Consider the following 19,070-nt stretch of genomic DNA (forward strand, 5'->3'; position numbering starts at 1 on the left):
TTGTGTGATGGAGATAGCCTGAAAGCTAATGTCCAGACAACAGAAATTTGAAAGAAATGGATGAGGTTTTTTGTTTGGTTGGTTTTAATGTGAAATAAATAGCACTGGTAAACTGAAGCAGAACTGATCCTAGTCAAGTTCCATTTAGCACCTCTCCTGACAAGTGCAGCAAGCAGATTTCGATCCTCACCTATGCTCTGTGCTGAACTGAAACATCTGCGAGAATTGCATGTAGGTTTAGCGCTTGAGACTTGAGAACCTGGATACAAACACTGCTTCTAACAGCATGGTATCTCTGGGGATGTGTGAACAGGCAGCTGATGAACGTACGTGCTAGTAACAAAACACTAATATATATATATATATATTTTACCTCTCCTTAGCTTCTTTTACCATCTCTCTTCGTACTGTGGACAACATCACAGTTATGATTAAACTGAGACCTGGTGTTTCATGGGGCTGTCAGATTCGTGTAAAATCTTTACCCAGATTTGACCTCAAGATAAAGCCTGGCGAGAGTGTAACTTTTAGCTTCACTTGTAAAACTCCAGAGGAATACTTCATCATGGAAATTCAGAAAAATATTGGTAAGGTGCATGTTCTCAATTTTTTTTTATCCTATTACAGTTTTCCTCTAGTAAAACCACGTACTTTTTTGGGGGGGGGGAGGGGAGAGGGCAGTTCCCTTACTGTAGTAAGGTATCTCCTATAATTTTGCGTAAGATGAAATCTTTGAATTTTGATAAATAATTTGAAGTACTGAAGTTACAGAAGTTAAAAGAATTCTACAATTTTATGGCCTGCAGAATGAAAGTTAACTCAGTGGTTTCAGAAAGAGTTAAATGATAGCTTGTTACATCAATTGCTTGCTACCTTCCCTTCTCCCCCAAGTTGTGAATCTGTCAAAGGAACTTATTTCCTGTCAAAAGCCTCTGAATATTTTAATGACATATCACTCATGTTATACATTGAACAACTTGATTCAGTCTGTGAGGGCAACCAAGATATTGAAGATATACACATGTTGCCTTTTATTAATGGTGATAAATAATTAACATTATTCATGATCATGAGTATCATTAAAGTCAAGAACCTGAAAATTTTGGAAGTGTTAGAACTAAACCTTCATTTGAGTTGAATGTTATCCCCAGTGTATGGAAGTGTGGCAACATACTCTTTAATGACATGAACACTTACTAATCAGCAGCATCGTATCACAAAATCACAATCATTTGGCATTCAGCCTTTGGCTGTATCCTCATTGTTTGAGGTTGTTTTTAAACTCTGATCTGAAGATAGTTCTCTTCATGTTTGGGAATTTTAATTATATGGTTCATACAAATAGTAATACTCACAATACTTCATGATCTATTTGTAGGATACAGTTGTGGGTTTTTTTTTTTTTTTTTGGACTTTATAAATGGGAGATTAGGAATAGATTAAAGCATGCTTATTTTGGCTGTCCATCTTAAAATACCAATAATCTGAATTTTTCTAAGGAAATGTCTGTAGGCTCTCTCCAGAATACTTAATAGCAGCTGTGATTACTCATCACTTCAGCAAATTCTGGATCCAGGTTATCTGTCAGGGCATCAAGAAAGTGAAGATAAAGTTCGTAACAAGCAGTGGAAAGTTCCAAGATAAATGAGTTGATTGGCATCAAATCAGAATTGTCTGACTGAGATGGGGTAAAATCAGAACCATCTGTTCTTTCTGTTCTCTATCCTATTCACTAAATACCTTCTTTAACTTCTTCGGCAAACAAGGCAGGGATACTACAGACAATGGCCCCCTTCTATTAGTCAGCCTGACTCATCCCTAGAGCTGGTTCATCCTGTCTGTCCTTTGGGATAGGAGTCCTGTTTAAAGACAACATTTGACCACATTACAGCAATGTCTTTTTTTATGCATGTAGAACAAGAGAAATTAAGTGCAACCTAATAATTGTAAAAATAGCAATGAAGGAGAAAGTAGTAAATTCCTCATTTGTTTGATGACCTTCCATAGTGTATCATGGCTGTTCTCTCTCTGTGTTTAGACTGTGTATCAGGTCCATGTCCCTTTGGAGACGTCCACCTTTACCCACCAGGACTACCTCATCTTAACAGGACTTTCATTTGGGATGTGAAAGCCAGTACAAAGGCTGGACTTGAACTGAAATTTGCTACTCCATGGTTAAGACAGATTGAACCGGGAGGCACATGTCCAGATTTTATTAGTTACAATATCAACAGCTGTATTGATACAGCCACAGTCAAGATTGGCACCTTCTGCAGAGGTGGCTCGGTGTCTCGAGTCAAACTGCAAGGAGGAGTAATCATGGCTTTGCATCTCCCGTGGAACTCATCTCTCACCACCTCGGGCTTTAACATAGCAAATAGGTCTTCCATAAAAAGTAAGTACAGAGTACTTTTTCCTCCCTATTTTTCTTCCCAGTATAATTACTTCATGCATATTGCAGGAGAATTCTTTAAACCTTTGTTTTCAGCTAACTTGCAGTAGCTAGATATTTCTGAAGACATGCATGCCTGCAACTTTTTTGATTTTATCATGTGTATGCTCCCATTTTATCTGTCTCCACATACTGGCACCATTGTATTAATGTGTACACAGAAGCCTGGAGAATGGTCACTTCTCTGCTTCACTGACTTGCTTTCAGTGCCTAGTTTCTGTACTACTATCCCTAACTCTCTTCTACTTGCTGTTTTCTAAAATGATTTTTTGTTATTGTGGATGTTTAAGTTTGGTATCTATTGCTCTTCTAAGGTCAAAATATCATAGCTCAATTGGTTAACTTGATAATTATGAAAATTTTTGCTGCTTTTGGTGTGCATTTATTCATTTTCAATCTCTTTAAACTTTTTAAAACATAAACATATCTGGTTTGTGATTTTTAAATATTTTCGACTAGGTAAGACTTGGCAGCATAATTGAAATGAGCTGAGAGAGCTGTTTGCTGCTGCAAAATGTAATTTGTTTTATTTTCAAATAAAGCTTTATTAACTTACTCAAGTCTTCAAATCTGTGCTTCTCTTCAGGAAGGCAAGGTGGAGGGAGGAGAAGTGATGCCTGGAAGGCACATGAGTCTGTTGCTTACATACAGCTACGTGCTTCAGCCTGCACAGTAAAATAAAATAATGAACTGTAATGAACTTCTTAAAATTCTTGAGATATGTATAAGAGTCAGTGGGTTACTTTGTGATCTCAAGACAAGCCTCTCTTGGAGATCTACTTGCTCTTTTCCTGAATTTGGCAGTTTGCCATCAATTATAGATAGAAACTGATCCATATCCGTATTTCCAAAATGTTTCCACACTGGAAAAATGAGATTTGAAACTCCTTCCCTTGTGTAGCACTGCTGAAACAGTCAGGAAATTGAGACAGGGCACCCCTCATACTTACTGTTCTTGGAGTCTTAAAATGGGATTGTTATCTTTGTACATAAAACCTCACTTTCTGTCAAGTGCTTGAGATTCATTCAAGTAGAAAGCATGTTACATGGTCTCTGTGGTTTGCATTAATATTTTATCATCTATATTTGAGGTTTTTTGCTGGAGTGCTCTTAGTTCTCTGAGAACTCCACACTGATTTAAAAGATTGCATCCTTTCCATTCCATGAGATCCAGTGAAGCAGTACTAACAGAAGCAGTTGTCAAGTTGTATGTTTGTTCCTGTAAATTCAGGACCAGAAGTAGGATTTGTTATTTCCAAAAATACAGGACCATCTGTCTACACACTTGGAAGGTAAACCCACTAAGCTGAAAATACAACATTAACATATTCCTTACCTTTTCTGTAATTGAGGACAATAGCATCAACTCAAGTGTGTGTGTTGGTCTGAGTGTTTTTTTAATAACTTAGCCTGTAACTGAGGTAGATGATCTCACTGTCAAATAAAAATACTCTACTGCTGCAGTGTTGCATGTGTCTACTAGTAAGCTTTCTTTAATTGTTACTTGTTTTGTATGTTTTTTTTTCCCCCGTCATAGGGTTATGCATTATTGAATCTACTTTGAAGGAGGAGTCTTCAGTCACTCTCATGTCCCCCAACTATCCACAGGGCTTTCCAGAGGATGAACTCATGACATGGCAATTTATTGTTCCGTCCAACATGAGAGCAAGTGTTTTTTTCCACAACTACAGTCTGTCCAACTGTGAAAGGAAAGAGGAGAGGGTGGAGTACTACATACCTGGCTCAATTAGTAACCCAGAGGTGTTTAAGTTGAGCGACAGACAACCTGCCAATATTGCTGGCAGTTTCAACCTGTCCCTGCAGGGCTGCGATCAGGATGCTCAGAACCCTGGCGTCCTCCGTTTGCTTTTCCAAGTCATCGTTCAGCACCCTCAGATTGATGAGAGTAAGTAGCTGTTTGCCTGTTACAACTTTCCATGCCTGCTGTTTTACTTGCTGTCTCACAGACATGAACTAGCTCTACTACTTTTGTTTATAAACATCTAGGCTGGGAACCACAAGGAAGAGAAGTGTGTTTGTACATTTATATATTTTTGTGTGTGTGTGTATATACACACACACATATATATATATGTATATATATGTGTGTATATATATATGTATATACATAACATTATATATATATACACACACACACACACACACACAATAATAAACTTTGTACCTTCCTCAAGCTTAAGGAAGCAGGTTGCCAGGCAATGCTGAGAGGCCTGTATTATTGTGCTGAGTGCTAGTGGCTGTCGTGGCAGTGAGATGAATGATGATGCCAAAATTGCAAGGCAGAGTAAAATCTCCATTGTAGGTTTTATAATGTATCTTGTAAATGAAGGTTCTTTTTCTGTTCCAGTATACACATGGCATAGTTAAAAGGAAACTCTTTAACATCTGCAGAGTTGAATCTTGCATGCTATATAAAAATAAAAGCCCAAGCAATGGGTAGCTTTTCCTTGGGTAGCTTTTCCTTGAGAATACATTCCTTATGTGGAGATTTGATCCCATTATCATTTAAGAACCTTGACTGCTTGATTGGAAGTACTTAGGCTTACACATTACTGCATGTTTTCCAATACAGAAAACAAGTTCAGGCTTATTCAGATGATTTTATTTTCAGCTGTAAGATTCAACGTTTTAAAGACCATTCTTAAAATGTGAACAGCCTGCTATGCTTTATAAGCCAAAGTTTTTGTTCTGGACATTAACAGTTACATTTAGCAAAGTGAAACCTACTGTCACCTCTGGTCGAGATCCAGAGTATGAACTGGTGAAATGGGAGATTTAGAATTGTTTCTTTTTTACTACTAATGACATCAATAACATACTCTTTCTTAATTTTATTTTGTTCCATAGGGAAACCTGAACAACTTTTATTGAAGTATCACATTGACATAAAAGTCACATTAACAGCATCTCTTACCTGTTCAAATGTTGTTGTGATTTCTTACCACTTCTTCCTACACTAAGAAAATCAGATTTTATTTTCCAGCCCCTTAACACATTCTTCAGCATTTAATATTTAGCACTGATTAAAATGTTTAAACTCTTGCTAAAAGAAAATGAAGATGAAATGGGCTGTATCTTTAATGGGTTTTATAGGTAGTTACATGTTAGACTCAGTATGGAGAATGCCATTTGAGACTGAGCTTTATATTGCTGGTGAATGCTGTGGTCTTCTGCCATGACTGACTTAGTGGAGAACCCATTTGCAAAGCACCACTGAAGAGACTTAAAGATCCTAATAATTGTTAGATAAAAATGTGAGATTGGCTTGTGAAACTTGGGAGTTTGAAAAGGTGATACGGGCTTGCTGAAGCATGGAGGCTTTGTTTTAACTCCCCAAATCTTTTGGCCACATGCAGTATCAGAAGGTGAACATAGTGGACAATGCGTTGTCTGTAAGCAAGAGAAGAATTAGACTAAGGTACATAGATCTTGTATACGTATAGAACATCTTTCTGATGCGAGAGGTGACATGCTTGTCTCCTAAGCTGTGACAGTTTCAAAAGTGCAAGTCAGTGTTGGTTGACAGTCCTGGGTAAAGTGCATCCCTGAAAAAAAATAACCTATGCAATGACTTGTACTTTTTACAGGACCTATCTGAAAACAGAAATAAAAGGCCTAGGAAGACTAGCTAGGTAAAGGGTCACAAAGTGATTTATCTTCTGGCTTTTTAGCTCTGGCCTGAGTTTCTGGTGGAGAAGAGTAACCAAGGCACTCCTCTCACTGAAGGGAGAGGTGGACAGAAGTCCATGCTGCAGGCTGCCACTGCTGCAGGAGCTAAATAGAGGCTTTTTGAGTAATTTAGAGGGAAGGAAGTTTGTATCACCTGTGCCTTAAAATCATGTATGCAGAAGGGGCCTGCAGCATCTCAGCAGTCTCATTCACAATTCTTTGCAATCTATTCTGGCTCCATTTGTGAACAGCAAACCCTCCTGAATCCTCAGAACAAAACTTTGTTAACCAAATCACATTTGCTTATACTTATTGTATGTTGCATTTTGGAAGTCAGACATAAAGCTGATTAACCAAATACAGTGTTTTCTCTATCTCCCTTCTACTTTGGAAAGCAAAGAGGAACTTTAATATATAATGGTCAGTAGAAAAGATGATAGTCTTCATTTCATTAAATAAAATACAATCTGCTATTTATTTATTTTAAAGGAAAGTAATAAACCAGTGATTTCCCTAGGGATTTTAGAAGATGTCATTAGTGATTTTAGTTAAAATTTCCATCAAAGATTCAAATATACCTCAGACCTCAGGCCGGTATTGAAACTTTTATTGGAAAAAAAAAAAAAAAAAGTATACTTTCTCTAGTGTGGAAGTTAAACATAATTATTTTTATTACATCTGAATTGATATCTTCATATTCTTAGAGATTCCCAAACACTTAGGTATTCCACAGCTGTCTGTGGTGCTTGTCATTAGATAAGGAGAAAATATAGCTCTTTACAATCAAAATCACTTCTTGATCTAACACTATCCATGTTTAGCTGCAGGAAAAATCTCTTTAGAATGAATTTTCTGCAGTGGAAAATCTGGATTCTATGCCTAACTGTTACACTGACTTGGAGATGTCCGTCTGACCTCTTGCTTTTTCATGTCTCTAGTTTCCCATGCGGGAGAAAGTTATTCTGTTCGTTTTTTGTTTATGCAACTGAGCTCCATGGCTGAAAAAAGAAACTAAAGAGTGTGAAATGTGTGTGTTTTTTTTTCTTTAATGTCATCTCTTTTCTGCATCAGAGAGATATGTGCCTCCTTAATTGCATAAAATGCTGTGTGGATCTGTTACTTATTTTTCTTTCCACGTGATGGATAAATGTTGTGAACTAGGCTACTGTCGTAACTTTGGATTTTTTCATCTGGCCTTTTGCTGGACTTGCTCCAGTAGCTCCATGTCTCTGTTCTGCTGGGAAGCCCAGCGCTAGACCCAGTGCTGCAGATGTGTCCTCAACATCACTGAGCAGAGGAGCAGGATCACCTCACCCCTGTCTCTAGTCTGTCCAGGCCCCTCTGAGTAAAACACAACCTTTTGGTGTTTCAGCCTCTGCTCCCGCTTCTGCAGACTTGCTCTGTCCCATCATCAGTGTTGTTAATGAAGATGTTAAACTGTTTTGGCCCCAGTATTGACCCATGGGATATACCACTTTTCACTGAAAGAAGCTGAACTGCGTGCTCCTGATTGCAACCCTTTGAGTCCAGCAGTTCAGCCAGTTTCAAGTCTACCTCACTGTCCATCTACCTAGGCTGTACTTCATCAGTCTATGAGGATGTTACAGAACAGTGTCAGAGCCTTACTGAACCCAAGGTAAACAACATCCATAGCTCTCCCCTCACCCACTAAAGCAGCCTTCTCATCCTAGAAGGCTGTCAGGTCAGTTAAGCCTGTTTTCCTTTTCATATATCCATGCTGACTATGCCCAATCACCTTGTCCTTCATGCTTCTGGAAATGGTTTCCAGGATTATCTGTGCCATCGCCATTCCAGGGATTGAGGTGAGGTATCAAGGTACTTTCTGATCTGCAGAAAAACCTTTCCTTTACCTGTTCATCACCTGTGGCAGTAGAGCCAAATACATCCCTAAAGTATTTGCCATTGTATAAAGGCATCAGACATCTTGCTATTCATTAATTTTAGAGCCTATGGAAAACACTTCCTATAAATGCCCTATACTCTTTCCAGGTGTTGGAGAAACACAAGGAGCTGGAGACATGCCTCCTTCATAAAGATCTTCCTGAGCTGAATCTCTCTTTGAGAGCTGCTCCCAGGCAGGACATTATGTTAGCCTGGACACTCTGAACTTGTTGGGTACCTTAGATTTAGTGAGCTCGGACTGTAATTGCAAGGCTTCCTGCAGCAAACAACCTGCGTGCAGTGACGTACTTGGAAAGGGGATGCACTACAAGAGAAATCAATAGTAAGGAGGGGGAAGACATTATTTATTTCTTAAGGTTAACTCTACTAGCTCCCACTTTTGTGGGGTTTTTTTTACAGCTGGTCTGAAAATATTTCTGGAAGGATGCTTTTGGACAATTCAATGGACAGGCAGTATGTTTGTTCTGTCCTTCTGTTGAAGGAAACCAAGCAGACAGGCTAGGCCTGATCCTCAGGCTCCCCACCTGCCTGGTGACAGGCTTTCTAGTGGGTAAAGTCTAGTCTTTTAAAAACTTCTTTCTTTTCTTAAAACAGATTTCTCCTCTTCCTTGTACAATTCTGTGTTATGGGAGTCTTCATCTTGGTTTCCAGGAAAACCTTTTTTTCCCCCGTAACGCAAAAGCTCCTGTGGAAACAAATGCTGGTGCTTGTAAGGTTTCACTGACTGTTCTTAGGAGTGGTGCTTGTTCATTCTTGGCATCTGTATTTAAATACAAAACAAAAAAAGCTTTTTTGGGAAGTGTCTTTATAAGTTGTAGTCATAGTGACCTTCAGTGCTTTTGCCAGTGTAGAACACTTGGCAATTTTTTCCCTTTTTGAACCATACTGCTGTTTACGTTTAAATTAGTTTAACCTTTAACTGACTTCAAACAACTGGATGTGCTTAATTACTGACTTCAGGCAACTCTGTTCAGAAAAAAAGAAAGAAAAAAGCACAGAAGGTTATCTGAGATAGAAATCTTGCAATAAAGAGAAAATTTGAGAAGTGAGAAACTTCCTCTGATCAGCTGTTATAAGATCAATAGAACTGACTTGAAAAGAAATACAAGATGCCTTCTAGGGAAAAAATCTAACATGGTTAGCTGAACCCTATAATGAGTTCCTTGCATATTATAGCCTAACCTGTACAAAAGGGACTAGTGTACCTGTTACCCCATTATAGCTGAAAAGAGGTAGTGAAACGGTGTCTGTATGCAAAAAGTCTTGAAACTTTGCATTGGAAGAACAGGATATCTCTTGGGTTTGGATTACACTGATGGAAATAAGAAGTAAGTAATGTTTTTTAGCTAGTTTAAAAATAGCTATAACAACTGCTAATTTAATATGTAATGTAATTTAATGTAATGAGAAGAGAGAGGAAGTTCCACTTCAGCCCATATTCTTACTAGTAGTTGCTCTGTCTGAGATGCTTACTTTTTTTGTTGCAGATGTCACCTATTTGGTTGATCTTAGCAGAGACTGGAATATGACTGTAACGATACATTCTGAAGGGTGGCCCAGCTGGAGCCCGTTCATGTCTGAACCATTATGCTTGATCTGTAAGGATCCTCGCACCTGTGATCATGCTTTGACTTTAGTGTCTGGTGCCATCTACAAGATTTCCTTTCTGTGCAAAGACTTGGCCCGTCTGAGGATCACAGCTGAAAAAAAAATAAGTATGGCAAGAGTGCTTTTACGCTGCTTCCTAGAGAATGCTTTTGTATGCTTTTCCCTGATGAGCAGCCAAACCTTGTCTCTCATTTCCACTTTAAATAGAGCGTGGTTGGAAAATGGACTATGTTGTTCACTGCATTATTGTACCTTTAGAAGAAAAACAGTGTACTTGTCCTTAGAAAGGAAATGATAGCGTGCCTCTAAGAATCTTCTTGCTAAAAACTACAAAATATGGAAACAGAACAGGAGAACCACAAATCTGCCCATTAAAACATGGGATCAGGGCTGTTATTAAAAAAGTGTCTTATGCTATTTGCATATCCGTTTGGCATAGTTTTTTTCCAAATGCTTTCAAATACTTGTACAGAAAGACTTATAAATTATGTATCTGGACCTTAACCATGTTTTTTAACTAGTCTGCAGCAATGTTCCAATAAGCAACTGATATAGCAGAAGTAATATATTGAATCAGTGGTTTTGTGTACATTTGTTTTTGTAGTTTTCTTTAGTGTCCTGCAGCATTTTAAGGAAAGCTTTTAAACTATGGTTAATATGTATTTTAGTAGTTGTCACTACAAGAGTTTTTTTTTTTTTTTTTTTTTTTTTAAAAGTCTATTGCAGTGCCTTCAGATGAATATGTTCCTTCTCAGATGAATGTTTGTCTGGGTTTGACACGTGCACAAGTGACAGGACTCTGTGTACACTATGGTACACAAGAAAACCTGGTTTTCCTAGTTATTTCCGGTGCAAGAAAAATAAAACTGTGTGACTTGTTTTTGTGATTGTAGGCTGTATTGATTTTTGGCGATGTCAAAGGAAGATCTATGCCCTTTCAGTACCCAAGGCTATTACCCAGTTGCCAATTCGACTGCATAAGTTTATTTGGAAGCTCTTGGCTCCTGAAATGATCAACGTAGAAATTATGTCTCCAACCTTGAAACTTCAGCAACATGTTCAAGAGCAGAGGTGCAACACAAGCTACAGTTACAGCATTGTTAGTGCCACCCCAGAGAGGGATTTAAATGTTGGTGTATTCTGTCCTGGTGGATCTATTGAAAAGATTCAGATGAGGAACAATGTTACTATATCCTTAAAAACATTTGGTAAAGGATTCTTCAATGAGTCTAATCATCAGGATCTGAAAATGTCTTTTGTGCAACATATTAAAGGTAAGGTAATGTTTTGTACACCTTTCCCCACTGTTGTATCTTTCAATACATTTATTAATATGTATATGAATAAATAGAAATAAGAGTTCACTTCTTTAGCTTCTAGTCCTGATGTGATTACTTGGACAAATCTTTGTTTGAATCAGTGGCATTGTTTATTTCTTGAAAAAGAACAAAACTTTGTACTTCAGAAGGTAGGTAGGTGGTTGTGGGAAATTCTGCAGATAAATCTGTGCTAACTGTAAAAATTACAGATGTGAAAGAGGTTGTAGGTGACTTGTACTGCTGGTTCTGAGATGCCATTGACTGTAAAAATTTGCTGGTTGCAGGTGTAAGTGATGCATTTTTGTTACGGAGAAGAAAGATCAGAAAATTTTGCATGTTGAAAGAGAAAGCTTTTTTTTTATATATATATATATATATATATATATATATATATATATATACACACATATATAGAAACTAAGGAAGTTTTCATTCCTGTATTCCTTTCCTTTATTGCAGATGAGTGTACGTTCACTGTGAGTCCAGACCCAAAAGCTAAACTTTACTTACAGACTCCCAACTGGCCTTACGGTCTACCTCCTTATGTCTCTATATCATGGTACATCACTGTGCCTAGTAAGCAAGTTGCTCGCCTGGGATTCACAAAGGACCGCATGGGCGTTGCTTGTGAGACAGGACGTGCTTATGTCAACATACAGGAACAGAAACTCGGGGCAGAAGAAACTGTGCGCCGGGAGGATGAGCTTCTGCCTGCGCCCCTAGATATGTACCACAGCTTCTGGGTAAACATCTCTAACTGTAAACCTGTGGATAAGACACATTTGACTTTACTGTTCTGGGTGACTTTTGCTGAAAAAAAGATAGGTGAGTTCTGTGAGGTTATGGTGGTTTGCTTTCCACTTGATCCCTTTCTATTTGTGAGAACAATAATGTATGCTGGTCTGCTGCGTGCCTTGCGGTTTTATATGTTCATGTGTGTGTTTTATGAGATCCTTGCCTTCTGAAATACCTGTTTCTCAAAAACCTCCTTGAGTTACAGATGAGTACTTTTAGAGTCCGTGAAGAAAGATTTCTTTTTTCTGTGTCTTTTGAATTTGGAGAAGGGTAAGATTTTGGTTTGTGAGATTATTTATTTATTTATGCTTTTCAAGTTGGAGATCACAGCCAGAAGGATCAAGTGATGTTTTTCCCTCTCGAGATCACAGACCTGGTGAATGACTTGGGATTTGATTGTGCAAACTTATTCCTCCAAGTAGTCTTTACTTTAATGTTAGGAGTTCCGTTACTTTCAGTGTTTGCATGAGTGTGAAATAATCCCATGGGCAGGTCTGACCGTTTAGTGGGGAGCACTGCTAATAGCAAAATCTGTATTCTTCGTATCGTTTTTATCTCCCTGAAATGCAAGGTGTTTAAAAAGTCATTTTTAGGGTAGGCTTTGCTTAGACTGTGTAATTTGCTTCAGATTTGTTAATTACTTAGGTATATAAGCAGTTCGATTTTCATCTTTGGGAATTTGCTCTTGTCTGTAGAAGTATTGACTACACAGAGTAGAGCAGAAACAGTATCAAATTGCAGGGATTTTCTTGGTTGTTTTGTTTGTTTATAATCTGGGTGTGTCTTTTAAACATGTGGCATTTTTCTCCTTGCTCACATGTGGACTTCCCTGATGAATTTTATGACTTTTAGTTGTGTTGACTTGGGATTTTTTTTTATATTTCATAGAAAGTAATTGTACTAGTGAAAGGTTGATGAAATGTAACTACTTTCCTTACTGAATCCTTGTCTGTCTTTTCCCACACTTTCTCCTATTTCTGGCCTGTCTAGTTAGAGGCATGCAAGACATCTGAGGTAAGTGTAAATAATGAATTCTTACACCAAGGGCTATTAACTTTTTATTTGTATTTATTTATTTTTGGGGGCTGTATCCTTCCTTTAGCAGCAGGAGTTCCTCCTCAAACAGTAAGCAGCATATCTTTGCTCAGCCATGAACTGCTTAAAAGTGGCTTGTGTACCCCTAGGTGAGCACAATTTGGGAACGCCAGCTTTGCACACAACTGGTGCTCTTTGAAATCTTGAAAAGATTCAAATCCAAATGGCTTTTAGAAGAAACCTCAATGTTTTTTGCATCTCACTTAGTGTTCCTGTACCTTATTGTCTGCTTGTAGATCTAGCGGTGATAATTGCCGTGGTGTCTGGGGCTGGACTTCTTGTGGCTATTGGACTCACCGTGTGCTGTGTTAGGAAGAAGTAAGTTCGTAATTCAGCATCTGTTACAGCAGTTCAATAAGACATTTCTGGAGAGCCATTGGGCCCTCCTTATTTCAAATGTTGATATCCTTAGAACACGGGTCTGAAGCAAAAGGTAGGCGATGTACTGGGGGTTAAAGTAAAGTGACTCCAAGAACGCTACTCTACTCCAAATTGCTTGACTTTACTAATAAGCTTTTGCATTCGTGTTAGCTTCTGGTTGTACCTAAAGTAAGGTATTGGTTGGATTTAATCAGTGATCGGTATGAAACGAAATCGCAGTGTGGTTGCTCTGCCTATGACTCTTACAAGACTGTTCAAACAAGCTTTAAACTCACTTTACTGGTGTCTCAAAACTAACCACGTTTATGCATCCCTGCCTTGAGACAGAGTCCCTAGATTGATTCCAAGTCATTAAATGAAGACTTTTTTTTCTAAAAAGTGTAGTATGTTTTATTCCTCATGGTCAGAGGAATTTTACTTTCTGAGGATGGACCAAAATGAGAACCTCTTTATTACATGCCAATGGCACAGAGAAAAATCAGATACAACAAGAGCTATTATTTTTCAATACAACGTGTAGCTTTTCTTTCCTGGGATTTGCACACCAAATACAAGCGCTTTTCACAGACAGATGAACCCTTTGGGAGAGAACTAGGTTGTGCAAAGCAGACATACACAGCGTTACTCATACAAGGAGAATTTGAAGCCATCAATAGTTTGGGGTTTCTGATGCATGTATGCTCAGTGCTGGCAAGCTGGAGCTATAAAGCTGGGACAAAGTTGTCCAATATGGTAACTAGAGCTTTGTAAGCATGCATCTCTGCCACCCAAGAAAGACTTTGGAAATACAAGCTTAGTCTTCAGCTCACCCTTCAGTCTTTCTGCTTTGTGATTGTTACATTAGAAACAGAAAAAGTTAACTTGACTTTCATAAGTGGATCTAACTTACTTTACTTGTCTTGAGCAAGTCAGCCAGTTTTTGTGAGGGTCTGATGGCAGTTAGGCCCAATTAACATTTGTGGATGTTAAGAGATTTGGTGCCCAGCACAGTTGGGACCCCTGAACTTGGGAGATTGCTGGAGTTAATCTTGCAAAGTCCAAAGTCAGTAGAACAGAAATAAGAAACTGAATGCTGAAAAGTTATTTTCTGCTATTTTTGGAAAGCGTGTCTAGACTCAAGAGATTTTCCTGAGATTGCAAGTGTAGCCTTCAGTTCAGGTAGACTGTCTAATACTGAGAAGCTGAAATGAGTAAATAGAAGTTGTCATTACCTTGTCTAAGTGCCCCAGCCATGGGGCAGACCTGTTCTGACCATTCTTTCTGACCTATTATTTCTACTTTATAACAGGAAGAAGAAAAGCCAGAATCCTATGGTTGGAGTATACAATGCTAATGTGAATACCCAGATGCCTGGAAAACAAGGCCTATTTAAAAAAGGGAGGAAAAACAATGAGTCTCACGTCTACGCAGTGATTGATGATGCTATGGTCTATGGACACTTGCTAAAGGAATCTAATGGCTCAGTCACTCCAGAAGTTGATGTGTACCGGCCTTTCGATGGCCCTGTTGGTAGCCTGCCACCTTCTCCACCTCCCTTGTCTTTCAGAAAAGACATTAAACTCTCCCCTAGCACAGAGGAACCTCCACCTCTGACAGAAACAGACCATGATGCTTATACATTTGCTCATCAAAAATCCGGGGAATCAAAGAACAGTGGCGATGCAAATGAAAAGAATAATGGAGACATGGGCACATCCTTCCTGGAAAATAAGGAACAGGATGGTTTACAGGAGTAATTTTATACTGAGTTTTCTGTGGAATACAGGTGACTTGTATGGACAGCAGTCTAGGGGGAAAAAAGATAGAAGAGGAGTATTATTTTTTATGTGTGTTTTTGATATTGTTTTTGTTGTTTTAACTTCAGCTGCTGGTAGGTTCCAATTTTAAAGTGAGTATCTAGCAAAGTCAAAAACAGTAGACGCTCTCCAGGAATGTATGCACTCTCAGTTGTGAAAGAGATGGCAAAGGTACACTCCTTATTTTGTTTTCTCTTTTAATTATCAAGATGTCAGGAAAATGGATTTCTAACAGTACCAGGTTAAAACTGTGGCAATAAATAGAAGTGGAAGGAGGGTTTTGTCTAGTATTTTCTCCTCTTTCACAAGAGATTTATCGTGTGTGTAGGCTAATGACTTTTTGAAGGCATAAGCCACATCCCTGGTTCAAGGCAGCTCCAGATTGCGGAGATGTTAGCTCCTTTTCCTAGTGCCTGAAAACAGGAGGTGACATTGAATGCCATTTTCACCATTCGCTTCTTGAAAATTCACCACATTTAGCATCCTATGGGTATGCAAATGTAGTGGAAGATCATATATGCTGCCTGAAAGAGTTCTGTTTATGTAAATCATTGTGAATACTTGAGCTTGTGCTCTTCTAGTTCAGAAGTAAAGTTATGGGTGTTTTTCTCTAATTTCCGACTGGTGTTAAAATAGTCCATAGTACTGTGTGGCCTATACCAAATACTATTTGTTTTGGTTTTTTACATAAACAGTTTTGAAAGCCTAAAACAATTTTCACTTCTATTCAGATGCCTGTAGTGTTCACATTTTACTAGTATCTTGTCCCTTTTGGTCCCAGATAAGATGCAAGGATGCAATGAGGAAATAATAATGTGGTGATCCAGCTGCTTAGTAATGCTTTACACTTGACCCATAAGAGATGCTGGCTTATTCAATAAAGGATAAAAAAAGAGACAAAGAAAACACATTCTGTTTTCAGAAAACACGTTCTGTTTTCAGCATTCTCTAGAGTGCAAGGTGTCTAAGTTGACTCCATAAGGAAAGCTTTATTTTTTTTTTTAATCAACAGAATGACTTTAACAACTGTGTTGAAATGAAGGTAGAGATCAACTCTTGATTTCTGGTGCAACTTCTCCATCATCTAACTGCCTTTAAAACAATACATCTTAAAAACGAGAAAATAACATGGTTCATTTAAGTACTGTAGTTAAAATGCCCCTCAGCTTCTGTGCCTTTTAAAACTTGAGGGTCAGATCTTCATGCATCAGAGTACTAAGGGTACGAGAATTAAATTGCCTTTTATATATAAACATCTGGCCTGTCTAGGTGTGCAGTTAGTGAAGATGTTCAGTTTTGTGTACAGCACTAGACAACCTGGGAAGTTCTCTCTGCATGTCTTACCCTCACTGTTTCTTGCCTTACAATACAGAGTGCCTTATAATTTATAGACAGTGTTGTGTATCTTGCATGCAATAATGTTAAGTAGATACAATAATATCTAAAATGTTGTTACTAGAAACACTGCTGTTTACATCAAAAGGAATATGTATTTCTCCCTCTGTTAACAAAGTTGATATTGCAGATTAACTATTTATGCACTTGATTCTGTATGTGTAATAGTATACACCATTATCTCACTAGTTGTTATACTGGTTCCACGCATTATGTTATATCTGACTCAGTTTCCTGTAGCATATAGCATGACCTGTGCCAGCTAAAAGTGCCTTTTAACTCTTTTGTGTATTTTTGTGCTTACATTTAGCACTTTAACATACAAATGTGTGTTCCTAGATCTCTGGCTAGTCACTGGGATCACATATTTCAGAGTGTAGTGGAGTATTTTAATGCTGTTTGAAAACTTGATTTCGGCAATATCATTGACTATTTTTCTCAGATAATTGAATTGCCGTAGTACATTTTATCAGGGTAGTCCAGTTGTGTTTTCATCTGGTCAATGTTCCTCTTTTTTCTTGAAAAGGAATGAGAAATTCATTAGAGAAATTCTGTCTCATCCTCTAGCTCTATTTCTGCTGTTGCTTTTCTGCCAAATCTTTTAGTTCATGTTTCTTCTAACTAACTGAAGAGAATGTAATATAAGTTCAGGCTTTTGCTCACAACTGCTCAATTTTTGAAGGAAAGATATGATGTTGTTATGAACCTTAGTTTACAGTTGTTTCTTGAGATTGACTTTCACTATACTTACTTGGTTATGTTTAAAATAAGTGTTCAAACAAAATTCCAGTTTCGTTTTTCATTAAGAGAAAGTTTTGAATTTTTTTAAAAAAAAATAAACTGTGACTATACTACAAGCTGAAGTGATTACTGTGCATCTTTCTCAAATGTGCGCGTATAAATATGTGCATAATATGAGTGGAGTTAAATATTGAGAACCTCAATATGTTCTGATCATCTTGGGATGATCCTTTGAGCATTTCCCAATCTATGGTCTCTGCAGTCTGTCCAACTTGTGGATTTAGGTTTTTACATGAAAACAACATACACTGGAGCGATCAAAGGAGTCTGGTAAAGATCTGGTGCTTCAGAATACACTAGTGATACTCAGAAATCCTAGGAAGCAGGGAAGCTTTCTGTAGGATTTCCAGAACAAGTCTCCCTTTGGAGAAAGAGAAGGATAATTCCATCAGCTAATATATACGTGTCCAACTCTGCAAACCTCGTGCTGGGAAAACTTGTACAGATTTTAATGATAGCTTTGCCTCCCTATGGTGTCTAGTGTCAGCCTTGAGTATTTTGACGCCTGACTGCCCACAGCAATGGACGCATCCTAGACAACAGGGATGAGTTTGTGGAGGACCTAGTTCACAGTGAGACCCTACTGTGGATTGTGCATGGCATGGTTTGCTGCGTTTATTGCTATTAATTGCTGTTCTTAAAGGATTATGTTTAGATTGTTGGGGAGAAGTGTTGTAAAATAACTGTAGCTTCCTAAATGATGATGAATGGTCCTGGCAGCTTCTTGGTTAAGTTCATAATGTTTGTAATTTATTCAAGTCCAAATGACATATAAAAGTGAATTCTAAATTAATTTCTTTTCAGGGATATTAGCACAAAAGTATACTTTATTACTAGTCTTTCAGGCCTGAAGATAGCTTTGTGAAAATATATGAAGCCCTTCTTTGTTTCTAAATTAAAGTGCAGGGAATCGGTATGTATAGCTGCTTGCTTCTTATTTCTTTTTATAATTTGGAGCAAGTTTCATGCACACAGAAAGTAGTGCTTGAAATTTCCACTACTTTTGAGGATTTCAGTGATCTTTGGGAATGCATCTTAGGCTGAATTAGTCAGATCAGCTCTTGAAAGGCAGTCTCTGGGCCCCCTGCAAAACCACTGCTTAGTATAAATGTAAATGAAGATACTCAGTTGTTTGGATCTTGACTGAGATTATCTGTGCTCCAGGCCAAAAGATAAAAAATTCTATTTTCAGTTAATCAGAGATGTAGGCATCCATAGAACGAGTCATAACATCCTAGCCAGACTGTAGTTTTCTTCTGAAGAACAAAGAGAAACAGAGACTTCTGTTCCTAGAAGTGGCAAAGCTGGAGAGAGAATGCTTGAATGCTTCTTGCTGCTTAAGCTTGGTACTGTGAGCTACTTGAAAATCCTTTAGTAGCAGAACACTCACAAATTGCGTTAAGACTGTGAAAGAACCAAGTTACTATGCTTTGGAGTGAAAATTGCAGAGCACCATTAAGAAACAAGAAAGGGCTTTTGTTGTTGACAGCAGAATAGCATTAAGATCTCAGCTCCTTGATTGAACAAAAAAAACACCTCATGCTACTGTGAAGAAACTGTATCCTGGATACTTGTAGGTCTGACAGAATACTTTTTAGTATACGAATGTCAGGAGGAGATAAGGACAGAGGGGAAGCAAAATGCTGAATAACCTCATCTATGTATGCATCTTCATCAGCTGGCCTAAAGGCAGGCTGTAGGATGGTATGCAGAAAGTTGGAAGCAAAACTGTCCCCCCAAAAAAACCGAGGCTGGAAACAAAAACTTATAAGGATTCAGTCCTTCAGTATTAATGTTTTTCTACATTCAGCTTAG

At 38.1% G+C, this 19,070-nt stretch overlaps 1 protein-coding gene across 1 annotated transcript in view; it reads left to right on the forward strand.

Moving 5' to 3' along the window:
- CDCP1 (CUB domain containing protein 1) overlaps positions 1-17,190 on the forward strand; it is a 33,397-nt gene extending 16,207 nt beyond the window's left edge. The window contains exons 3-10 of the mRNA XM_062568482.1: positions 363-587; positions 2,039-2,395; positions 3,990-4,358; positions 9,553-9,780; positions 10,567-10,947; positions 11,452-11,817; positions 13,119-13,200; positions 14,552-17,190. Coding sequence (XP_062424466.1) covers positions 363-587; positions 2,039-2,395; positions 3,990-4,358; positions 9,553-9,780; positions 10,567-10,947; positions 11,452-11,817; positions 13,119-13,200; positions 14,552-14,999 — 2,456 coding nt within the window. The 3' untranslated portion in view covers positions 15,000-17,190. The remainder of the gene's footprint in view (positions 1-362; positions 588-2,038; positions 2,396-3,989; positions 4,359-9,552; positions 9,781-10,566; positions 10,948-11,451; positions 11,818-13,118; positions 13,201-14,551) is intronic.
- Positions 17,191-19,070: the final 1,880 nt, after the last annotated feature.

The sequence above is a fragment of the Rhea pennata genome, chromosome 2 (genome assembly GCF_028389875.1).
Source record: "Rhea pennata isolate bPtePen1 chromosome 2, bPtePen1.pri, whole genome shotgun sequence".
NCBI lineage: Eukaryota > Metazoa > Chordata > Aves > Rheiformes > Rheidae > Rhea > Rhea pennata.